Raw genomic sequence first — 12,518 nt, 5'->3', positions numbered from 1 at the left:
TATAAGCAATAACATAAGTCAGCTGAAGGGGGTTTAAGACCAAACAAAACAAAGACGGCAGATTCCCCATCGAAGGAAATTATAAACCTGACTGACTGAGTATATCAGTATATAAAATATAATTTCTCTGCTATAAAATATAGCATTTCTCTACTCAGATATGTGTTACACTTCCCTTGCAGGTACTCGTTTCAGGACGAGGAGGACATGTTCATGGTGGTGGACTTGCTGTTGGGAGGAGACTTGCGCTACCATTTACAGCAGAACGTCCAGTTTACCGAAGAGGCCGTGAAGCTGTACATCTGTGAGATGACTCTGGCTCTAGACTATCTACAGAGTCAGCACATTATTCACAGGTAATAACTCTGTGTTAGTGTTTTTCTAGCCCGAATTAGATGTCCTTAAATTGATAGCACGAGTGGACAGGATCTCTCCAGCTCTGGATAGTGCAGTTTTTACCCTGGCCAGTCTTGACACACAAAGCCACTGTTTGGGGGTCACAAATGGAAATTGGGCTTCAAGGCATTCGAGACAGAAAACAGGAGACACTTCTTCACACAGAGAGGCGTCACAATCTGAACAAACTCCCCAGCGATGTGGCTGAAGAGACAGTTTGGGAACATTCAAAAACAGACTGGATAGGATCCTTGATCACTTAGTTATTAATGGACACCAAACGAGCATGATGGGGCGAATGGGCTCCTCTCGATTGGACACTGTCTTATGTTCTTATGTTTGCTAACAATATGTCTCCTGAACACGCAATCAGATCGATGTGCGTTACCATTTCTTTAATCCGTTATTACATAGTTATTCCAGTTGACCTCCACTTGGTCTTGGCATCAGTACAACCCTAACATGCCGACTACAAAGAACACAGTTCAAACTCTCAACAAAGTCAGTTTATTTCACACACCAGCTATCTTTTCCCTCTCTCTCTAATATTATGAATTCCCCAGTGCAGAAGACAACAACACAGAACAAGAAAGAGTTAATCTCTTCCCAGAAAGGAAAGTAATCTAATGTTACAACATCCGAACATCCTCTTGGTCAGCGATTTTACTCCAGTCGGGGGTTTTGACGGGAGCAGTTACTTTGTAGCGCCAACTCGGAGGAAGTGTATCCTAGCACACAGGCGAATGAACACGCATACAGAGCTGCGATCGCACTGCAGACACGGCCTTTCGCCCGAGTTGTACCAGAATATTACAGGTTGCACATCCCTGTTTAACGGACGTGTTTACATTCGGCGGTGCTTAGTGGTTCAGAGAGTATTCATTGCGGCACTATCCTATGCACACAGAATCTGACGTTTGACGGTCTGCTGGCTACTACGCTCCAAGACGGTTCACGAAGAGTGAACATGTTAAAGCATTTCTTAAACAAATTCTGCCAGATGTGTGTTTTATATATGAGGGGAAGCCTCGGTAAATATGTCAGTATCGAGGATTTATACAGCAGCCGCCAAAGGTTCATGTAAGGTTCACACATGATTTATACGAGGTGAAATGAAGTTGAAAACACTGTCCACAGTCATCTGTGATCTATTTCTCCGTTTGAGAGAATGTACAGAGAAAATAAATGTCTGGTTTAAATGAATATCCTCAGATGGACTTGTGTTCCTTTTACTTGTGTGTGTGTTTTTATCTAATTGCCTGACTTACTTACGTGGCACTTTCCTGAATGTGTGTGTGTGAGTTTGTGTGTTTTATGTTTGCTGTTGTGTGTCTCTGTAATGTAGTTTTAAATGAGCAAAGCAACAATGCAAATGACTTAGAAGTTTGACAGATACTGTATCACAAGATAGAACTGCATATGATAATAATGATGATGATAATAATAATAATAATAATTTAAGTATTTCGGAAGCCATTTGTTTAAGTTAGTTGCTTTGAAAGAAGGCGTAATTTCCCTCAGAGGATCCCAGCAAACAGTTCAATCAGTTTTAATTTTGCTGAGCAGATTTCCCATGGAGATGTGCAATGAATCATATTGTGATGGAACATATTAAAGTACAGATGAGTGCATCAATCAAGGTATCAAAGTAGCTGAAGTGATCAAAGATTCTGGACTTTGTATCTAAGATGTTTTCGAACACCTCAGTGGGAATCTAATCTAAGCAGTGTTGAACTAAATGTTGTGAGACGTCGGTCCACTATATGAACTCGTCAAATGGCCACAAAGTGTTAACCCTCCGATATCTCATTTATATACAAACAATTTCCTCATCTAAAATTCTCCATAACCGCCCCCGAGACTCTCTGATAAGGCCTAACTGTGCCTGCTGCCGGGGTAGCTGCCTCTCCGCTCAAATTCAACCATTTCAGCTGCAGCATTGTATTCCGTACCTGCTGCACTCATTAAATAATGTACCATCGTACAGAAACAGTGTTACAGTCAATGGAGATATGCAAGTAGCTGATTTTAGAAACAGCCTGAAAAGAGATGGGACTGCTCTGGCTTCTAAACGATTGGAAACTGTGATCTGTATTCACTTTGCAAATTGCTTGTACACAGAATGGGATAATGGCAGGGTATATACAGAGCGGGATGTACATGTATTGATTGTACTAATGCAATGCTGTTTGCCTTTAGGGTCGATAAACCTACATGTGAACTTTCAAACTAACAAAAAGTTTCAACTGTCCTGGATAAGGGCGTCTGCCAATAAATACAAAATAATAAAAAAATATATATCTAAAAGAAAAGATTTTAGAATAATTCTCTCTCCTTGTATTCCAGACGTTGGTTGACTTAATTTATAACCCATGTAAGTTCATTACAGTTTGGGTTTGATTGATTAATAGAGTGTTTCTGTGTTGTTTTTTCTATTAGGGACATCAAACCAGACAATATTCTACTCGACGAACAAGGTGAGAGACTTCCATTTTGTTTTGCAGTTGAACAAGTCTTTACCCTCTGTTAGAACATTTTTTACCTGATCAAGGTCACACGCAGGTTTCTAGTCTCGAGAGACAGAAATAACCGGCCCAAGGTGACTTTCTGGACGTCACAGAGTGAGGCAGTTTTAAGTCTGCTTTCACTTGTCTGTGCCAGTGTTCCTCTGACAGAGTCTGGAACTGTTACAGTAAGGTCATGCTTTATATTTTATATATATATATATATAGAACACGGCGGTCCACTTTTTCACTGCTTTTCCATTTGCCCCTGACTTTTATCCTGCAGTTATCTAGACACGAGTGAGGTAACAATAGTACAGCTTTCATTATTATTATATGGTTTTACCACCACAAATTCTAACTGCATACACTTTTTCATAAATATTTGAATAAAACCAAATGATGCCTGTACTATCTTTTTTAAATGTTGTATTTATGCATTTCATTTGCAACTTCTAAAATAGACAGATTAGGGAAAATCTCTAATTTCTTACAAAATGATTGCAGTGCCTATAAATAGGTCGTGACCATTTCTGGAAAGCGATGGTGCGACACATGAATCACATTTCTAAAGCAGCAAAGATAAACGTTGACACCGAGGGATAAGTGCAAATTCGAGGTGGTGTTTTTCCATTGGGTTTATCAGGTGGAAGTTTCATTGCAAGTTGGGTCTGATTTATCCAGGCATTTGTCAGATGACAGTGCAATCACTTCATTTTAATTTAATCCTCTAAAATGCAGTTGTAGTGCCGGAGAGAAAACCACTTCTAATGAATTTGACAAAACGCACCGTCAGTATATCTGGTGTCATTAATCTGCTGTAATCAGGATGGCGGTTTTACAATGACTTTTCTCCCCAAAATGTCATTAATATATTTTCCTGCACTCCCGAACTCAAAAAATATTGTTTTTAATGTATAGTCAATCATTGTAATACAGTCTGTCAATAAAGTAAAGCACCATCATTGTTTTATTTTAATAACACACTCTACCTTTTGCAGGGCATGCACACCTCACCGATTTTAATATTGCAACAATAATAAAAGATGGGGAAAGAGCCACTGCTTTGGCTGGGACGAAGCCATATATGGGTGAGATGCCAGTGATTAATGGGCTTCTATTGTGTTCGTTTGTTTATCTTGCACTTTTCTAACTGGTAGGATTTATATGTCATTAGTTAACAGCAGACATTATTTGTAATGATATGGAATTTAAGAAATGCACAGAGGAAATCTCTTCACATTAAAAATACAATGTTTATCATCTGTCTCTGTGATGTTTAAAGAATCTTCTGTTTTACTTTGTGTAATAAAACGGTCTCTGGGTTTCTCAAGTGGCTTGAGAACTCTTCAGTACGAGGTTCCCATTTGTCCTCTGTGGGAGAGCAGGAATTGCAGCGGATACTGTAGCGCTGGGCTGCTCTGACACACTGCTTTTGTTTTGTTTTGTTTTGGAACAGCACCAGAAATATTCCACTCCTTTGTAAACGGGGGGACCGGCTACGCTTTTGAGGTGGACTGGTGGTCCCTGGGAGTGACAGCCTATGAAGTCCTGCGCGGATGGGTAGAGTGTCTCATCTGGCCAGAGTTGTGCTGCCTGTGACATTAGTGATGCTTTGATGACAAGCAGACCTACTCCTGTGAAATCACCGCCCTGCTCTTGTGTGTCTCTCTCCTCCCAGAGGCCGTACGAGATCCACGCCAGCAACACCGTGGAGTCGCTGCTGCAGCTGTTCAGCACCGTGAGCGTGCAGTACTCCTCCGCCTGGTCCAAGGACCTGGTGTCCCTGCTGAGGAAGGTGAGAGCAATCAATGGCTTTCCTTTCCATCTGAAATGATGAAGATTAGAAAATACTTCAGATTGCAGATGGACAGTTAGTCTATCTGCTTTTGGTTGCTGGCATTTTTTTAGTTTTCTGTTCCTATGTTTTTTCCCCCCCATTGTTTTGATCTGGCTTCGCACTGCCTGTTACCGGTGTTGCTTCAACATTTTCGTATATGTTTCCTGATTACTGCAGTCACATTCTTCAATGTATCCACTCTTGCGTACTTATTGTGGCTCCACTTGGACTCAGAAGAAGAAAACACATGACAACAAGTAACATCTTCACACTTAAAAAGAGATACAGAATGACCACCAGCCATAAGAATACTATTTGTCTCTTACCAAAACTGTCGAAGAAAGTCTTCAGATAAAGGTGGCTTACAATTGATAATTGGAGTGTGAAAATAGCTATTATAATAATACAAAATAAATCACTGATCCCAAGGCACTGATCTCCAATACCTCCCTCTCACATGTGATTGTATCATTGCTCACTAAATATAACGACACTCTCTGGCCTCTATAGCCCTCTGACCACATTTACTCTATTTCTGATATATTTTACCCTGAAATCCTGTCCTTTCATGGGCCCAGATGACACACAATTTCCCAAGAATCCATGGAAGGCTCAACATTTACAGATAACTCCCAGCTGAATGCCTGATCCAGAAATGTCTCTTCTGAGCAACACAGACTAGCTTTACTGTGGCCAGAGAATGAATATGTTTATAATTCATTTTTTTCAATTACTTCAGTCGGTGTGCATATTTTTAAGTATTCATAGGGCCGCATTGATTTTAGTTAATTTCTCCAGCTAGGAGAATGTGTTTGGCTGTCAAATGCCCTCTATTGGACATTAGGGGAAGATACTACTTATAAGTAAATGTACTGTCAGGAGTTTCATTGGATATACCAATTTGTGCCACATTTTCTTTTAAATATCAACTGGCAGAGAAAATATGGGGGTAAAATCTATACAATTCCTATAATAATTCAATGAATTAATACATTTAGATTTTTATCTCGATATTTACAGTGAGGGAAAAAAGTATTTGATCCCCTGCTGACAAAGAAATGATCAGTCTATAATTTTAATGGTAGGTATATTTTAACAATGAGAGACAGAATAACAAAATAATCCAAAAAACGCATTTCAAAAAAGTTATAAATTGATTTGCATGTTAATGAGGGAAATAAGTATTTGACCCCTTCGACTTAGTACTTGGTGGCAAAACCCTTGTTGGCAATCACAGAGGTCAGACGTTTCTTGTAGTTGGCCACCAGGTTTGCACACATCTCAGGAGGGATTTTGTCCCACTCCTCTTTGCAGATCCTCTCCAAGTCATTAAGGTTTCGAGGCTGACGTTTGGCAACTCGAACCTTCAGCTCCCTCCACAGACTTTCTATGGGATTAAGGTCTGGAGACTGGCTAGGCCACTCCAGGACCTTAATGTGCTTCTTCTTGAGCCACTCCTTTGTTGCCTTGGCTGTGTGTTTTGGGTCATTGTCATGCTGGAATACCCATCCACGACCCATTTTCAATGCCCTGGCTGAGGGAAGGAGGTTCTCACCCAAGATTTGACGGTACATGGCCCCATCCATCGTCCCTTTGATGCAGTGCAGTTGTCCTGTCCCCTTAGCAGAAAAACACCCCCAAAGCATAATGTTTCCACCTCCATGTTTGACGGTGGGGATGGTGTTCTTGGGGTCATTCCTCATCCTCCAAACACAGCGAGTTAAGTTGATGCCAAAGAGCTCGATTTTGGTCTCATCAGACCACAACACTTTCACCCAGTTCTCCTCTGAATCATTCAGATGTTGGCAAACTTCAGACGGGCCTGTACATGTGCTTTCTTGAGCAGGGGCGCCTTGCGGGCGCTGCAGGATTTCAGTCCTTTACGGCGTAGTGTGTTACTAATTGTTTTCTTGGTGACTATGGTCCCAGCCGCCTTGAGATCATTAACAAGATCCTCCAGTGTAGTTCTGGGCTGATTCCTCACCGTTTTCATGATCATTGAAACTCCACGAGGTGAGATCTTGCATGGAGCCCCAGACCGAGGGAGACTGACAGTTATTTTGTGTTTCTTCCATTTGCGAATAATCGCACCAACTGTTGTCACCTTCTCACCAAGCTGCTTGGCGATGCTCTTGTAGCCCATTCCAGCCTTGTGTAGATCTACAATCTTGTCCCTGACATCCTTGGACAGCTCTTTGGTCTTGGCCATGGTGGAGAGTTTGGAATCTGATTGATTGATTGCTTCTGTGGACAGGTGTCTCTTATACCGGTAACGGGCTGAGATTAGGAGCACTCCCTTTAAGAGAGTGCTCCTAAGCTCAGCTCGTTGCCTGTATAAAAGACACCTGGGAGCCAGAAATCTTGCTGATTGATAGGGGATCAAATACTTATTTCCCTCATTAACATGCAAATCAATTTATAACTTTTTTGAAATGCGTTTTTCTGGATTTTTTTGTTGTTATTCTGTCTCTCACTGTTAAAATACACCTACCATTAAAATTATAGACTGATCATTTCTTTGTCAGTGGGCAAACGTACAAAATCAGCAGGGGATCAAATACTTTTTTCCCTCACTGTACTTCTGGAATTGTGTATTTGGGGGAGTATACCATGCTTATGTACATTTGCAATAGTAAAATTATATAGATTATCTAGAACCAAATTTCCCTCACACGGGCAGTAACCGTATGGGTCTGAGTTCTTGTCTGCCTGGGGAAATAAATATTCATTGAGAAGGATCTGTATTCGTGTTTCGCAGCTCCTGACTGTCAACCCCGAGCATCGCTTCTCTTGCCTTACGGATATGCAGTCCTTCCCATACCTCTCAGACGTCAACTGGGATGCGGTTTCTGAGAAGAAGGTGGAACCGGGCTTTGTCCCAAACGTAAGCACACTTTCCTCTCACGGGCTTCGACACTTTGGTCTGACACGGCCCTGTAACGAGCGCACGTTGCTCTCACAGAAAGGACGCCTGCACTGCGACCCGACCTTTGAACTCGAGGAGATGATCCTGGAGTCCAGACCTCTTCACAAGAAGAAGAAGAGACTGGCCAAGAACAAGTCAAGGGACAACAGCAAAGACTCCCAGTCAGTGAGTGACATCATTATACTCCTGTCTCCCCCCACCCCTGGTTTTAATTCACTTATTTCTGATTTGTAGAATAATAGTATTAATTATAATAATAATAAAAAACAATTATTCCCTAAACATTTTAAAATTGGATAATGGGCCTATTATTACGAATACTGTGCAAATGTGTGACATTATTATTATAGAGTTCGAGGAATTAACTTGGCTGTGTGGCCATTAACGGAGCGAGGAAATTGTGAAAAGATCTGTGGATGAAAGACGTTAAGTGGGAGGGAATAATTAGGCAACATTTCAGTTTACACTAAGAAAGTGTCATTGTGGAGTCGGGCTCTTATCTGTCCGATCTGCGACTGTGGCAACATGTTCAAACACAGTCGCTCCTCGACCAGGGAGATCTCAGGAGGCTCTCTCTCATCCCCATGCATATACAGAGCGGATTCCAATTAAAACTGCATCACACTCTCTCTCGGCTGTGCTTTCTTACTCATAGACCTTTTCCTCTGCCGTTTCAGGTTATACTGTTAATGCGAGCGTCTTTGTTGTCGGTCTCAATTCAGGATGACAGCGATCGTTTAGTGCATTTGTTTACAGGGAAGCAGGGAGCCGGAGAGGGTGTGGAAGAGATGATTGAGTTTCTGGTGATAAAGGAAAGATCATGACTTCACGACTGAAAAGCAGCCTAATCTAATAAAATAAATAAAGAAATCAAGTTAGTTGTATATTAGTCACTGCACTAATATAAAACATCAATATTTTCTGCAAAAGTGGCAAAAACATGAATCTAGGTGCACAAAATTAGATTTTATCCACCTGTTCAATTTGAACCTATTGATAAATACAGTGCACTGGAACTTGTCCTTATTGTAGTCATTTTATAACACATGCATGTTGGCCTCAACAGTAGACCTGTTCTCTTTCACAGGAGAATGATTATCTTCAGGAGTGCCTAGATGTTGTGCAGCAAGAATTTATGATCTTCAACAGAGAGAAGTGAGTAAAGAAAATATTACACATCACCTCGCTATGCAAACACATGTACAACTATGGTTTTAACTAATTTTCAGGGCATTCATGTTTTAATATCATACTATGGTATAACATGATAAACTCTCTACGGTGTCTATTATATTTTTAAACATTTACAGACAAATGTCCTCTCTATAATTTAATTTTCTAACTAATAGGCTCCCAGAATAAAAATTGGGGATTTTATATATATACGTGACAATTATAACTGTGCATATTTAATCTTTGTAGGCGACACACAGATCCACTGAAGAGAACTTGCGATTTCACATGTTTTTCCAGACTCAAAATACATCCTCGCAGTGGGAATTTGGGTTCATCAGTAAATTATCACTTAATACATTATTTAGAAACATCTGCCTGTGAAATGCAGAACGCCTCCCCGATGAGAAATTGTGTTTTGTGAATTAACCGTTTTCTGCTTTTTTACTACTAAATATCTACTGTGACAAAAGGACACAATTATCATTGTTTTAATCAGATTCAGTTAAATGTTTTAAATATGCTTCTTCTGCATGAAAATACATTTGGAGGCTCCCAAGCTTCCAAATGACTCGATTACATCTCAGGGAATGAATTGGCTGTAGTCGGATGTGTTTCACAGGAAATGGGTTGAGAAGCAGTTATGTCAAGCTCTTGATTTCAATTTCCATCCCATATCCTTTACTCACCGAGACATCAAAGGTAGGTCGAATAACGCAGTGAAATCCTGTAATTATAACTGACCACAGTGATCTCGGCTCCTCGATTATTTGTATTATTATGACGAATTGGCGCTTCGATTGATGTCAACAAGCGCTAGACTTGTGACCGACACGGCAGACGTTCCTTTCCTCACTCGTGTTCAATCAGGTTGAAAAAGCCACAGGACGAGGAACCAGGCTCCTCCGAGGCCGCGGCGGAAGGGGAGACGGACGCCGAGGGGGCAACCGAGGAGGAAGCCGAGGCCGAGACGTCGAACCTGAACATGTGCAGCTCGGTTTGCTCCTCCAGCAGCAGCTGCTAGCGCTCCACACGGCACCGCCCGGCCCTCGTGCTCAGCGCCTCTCCGGTGAAGACCTTGCCTACGAGATTCGCAGCCTTTGTTTGTAGCTACTATTGGGATTAAACATTAGACTTACTTTTACCTTCTTCTGTAGCAGGCAAAGGGTAGGGTTTGACGTTAGGCCGATGTCCGTGGAGCTTACAGGAACTACCCTCCGAGCACTAGACTAGACTATATTTTCTATGCAACGTCAAGCATGATGTAAGATATAATCTGGGGTAAGAAACCGAGCGTGCCCAGGACTACACGGGCATGGGGACACGCCACCGAGGGCATCTTGTGTACAAGTGCAACCAACAGTTAACACTGAGCAGGCCTGTATCTCCATCCTATTGCTTTAATGTCGTGCTCACGTCCTGTCTTTGTGTTTATATACGATCTGACCTTATTTATTACAGATGGCACACGCTGTTATTAAAGTCATCCCCCTCGCCGCGTGGGCTACTCGAGGAAGCACATTTATTTCCCAAGATCAAAGCATCTCCGTTAATTTATACTATCTGGACTTTATGAACTCCATCAAAGGCTCTTTGAGATTGTCTAAATGACATTATTCAGCTAGCATACATATTCATAACTGTCAGTTAATGGGTAAGATCTTTTTTAAAGGATAGATAGTCTGTAGGTTATTTTCTTTCTCTGTGTTCCACCGTCCTTTTCTGCTTCTTGGTTCTAGAACTTGGTGAAAACGTATTTTAGTGGTTGCATTTTACTGGGTATAACTTGTTAACTACGATATTAGAAGACTGTATAATTTATAGACAATATGATTATGATTAGTATTAATGCAAGTGTAGTTTAAGCTACCGGAACCGGTTTGCTTGTTACCAAATTCTGTCCTTTGCCAAAATGTGCTTCGCTTCTCTATCGCACTGCTCCACCAGATTCGATCTGGGCTGCGTTTAGCCTTGTATTTAATGTCATGGGTAACATGCTGTTCTGCTTGGGTGAACCTAGGTTTTTTTCACCTGTTTATAGGACAGATAAGTATGATTTTCTAGTTAACAAAAAAAATACACATTGGCGATTGTGTTTATGATCGATCTGGAATAGACTTTTCCCTTTGATGTAACGAAGGGTTTATATTTAACTATAGAGTTTTGTTAGATAAGGGAGAATCTGTAGTGATTTTTTTGGACTAGTTGCAAAAACAAAGTTTAAGGTGCTGCGGGCTGCGTCTGCCTGGATATCCGAGACCGTTGAGCATCCGTCACCTTAAACTGCAAATCCTAATGACATTATATGTAAATATTAAGAGCATTATGTCTCTCCACAGTTTTATGTGGAAAACATCTGTAATATGTTGATCTAAAGTAAGTATGAAGCCAAATTTTCATACGACATTCTTTTAAACCTTTTTCAAGTGTGCAGGCACAACTTGTAGGCAAATAAGCCAAAGCTTTTATACCATTTACATAGTCATTTCTAAGGAACAATCAAGTTTATGTGCGTCTTGTAAGCAGCATAGGGCCGATGTTTATTCCTGCAAGTGAGTACATTTGCATTTTGTAAACATGCACATATTGTGATCACCTGGGAGCGTTTTGAAGAACACCAACATACTAGCATCACGTGACGGGGACTGGAGGACACAGTCATCGCAGAAGACAGCTCTAGAAAGAGTGAAATGAGAGAATGACTTAATTTAATGCATACTAATAACAGGTTCTTTCAAAATCCGTCTTGCATGCAGCATCCACACACACACACACACACACACACACACACACCGCCAGTAGGTACTGTAACTACTTTGCTAGAGGATCCAAACCATTCTAGCGGTCTGGTAACAGGGCAAAGACAACGACATTGAGCTCAGACTGTTACATAATATATTCGATTACGAGACAGGGGCTTGGCTTGGCCTCTGTCATGATTACTCTGTCTTATCAAAAGCCAAATAGGTTTGTAAACAAGATTACTTTCAGCTTATATCTTTTTTCCCAATCTTTGTTTTGACTCAATGGCATGGTATACAGATATATATTTTGACATTCTTTATTTAGTCTGATCTAAACCGTACTGGGAGTGAAGGCACCTCTTAATTCAGACAAATTAGCAATGCAAGGAACATCTGTACTTCACTGTTATTATGTGGGTATATTTGCTATATGTACTTTTAATGCATGACTGATCTATAGTGGTATGAAACGAGGATGGGTTCTCGCACTGTAAGCAGATTGGGGAGACATTGAATTTATGTAGCAATGAATGTGAGTTTTTTTAAATACCTTAACACAACTTATATATATATATATATATATATGTATCCATATGCATATACATATGTGTGTTTATACATATTTATATATATATATATATATATATATGCATTTATGTATATGTATATATGGCGCTTTATCTGCTGTAATGAGAAAATAAACTAGTTCTTGTAAACTGCCTGTTGTTGCACTGATTTTATTATCTAATATGTTTTATGTACCCTTGTGATGTGTTTCAGAGGACGAGGTGAGAGGAAAACAAGGATTGGGGGGGTTTTAGGCAAAATGTTTTTTGGTCCATTTCTCCTTGTCCTCCACTGGGCCAAAAGAAAAGCAGCCCTTCTTCTAGAATTGGGAATTTCCAGAAATGGTTGACAAAGGAATGTTTCTGTGC

General features: G+C 40.6%; 1 protein-coding gene across 2 annotated transcripts in view; it reads left to right on the top strand.

Annotated features, from left to right (window-relative positions):
* The window catches only part of stk32c (serine/threonine kinase 32C), a 58,914-nt gene extending 46,743 nt beyond the window's left edge, over positions 1-12,171 (top strand). For both annotated transcript variants that reach the window (XM_066693950.1, XM_066693949.1), the window contains exons 4-12: positions 183-356; positions 2,836-2,873; positions 3,902-3,991; positions 4,360-4,463; positions 4,582-4,698; positions 7,499-7,624; positions 7,703-7,831; positions 8,754-8,821; positions 9,710-12,171. In XM_066693950.1, coding sequence (XP_066550047.1) covers positions 183-356; positions 2,836-2,873; positions 3,902-3,991; positions 4,360-4,463; positions 4,582-4,698; positions 7,499-7,624; positions 7,703-7,831; positions 8,754-8,821; positions 9,710-9,863 — 1,000 coding nt within the window. In that variant the 3' untranslated portion in view covers positions 9,864-12,171. The remainder of the gene's footprint in view (positions 1-182; positions 357-2,835; positions 2,874-3,901; positions 3,992-4,359; positions 4,464-4,581; positions 4,699-7,498; positions 7,625-7,702; positions 7,832-8,753; positions 8,822-9,709) is intronic.
* Positions 12,172-12,518: the final 347 nt, after the last annotated feature.

Source organism: Amia ocellicauda, chromosome 20 (assembly GCF_036373705.1).
Source record: "Amia ocellicauda isolate fAmiCal2 chromosome 20, fAmiCal2.hap1, whole genome shotgun sequence".
Lineage (NCBI taxonomy): Eukaryota > Metazoa > Chordata > Actinopteri > Amiiformes > Amiidae > Amia > Amia ocellicauda.
Note: the sequence above shows the minus strand (reverse complement) of the source record. Positions and strands in the feature narration are given on the sequence as shown.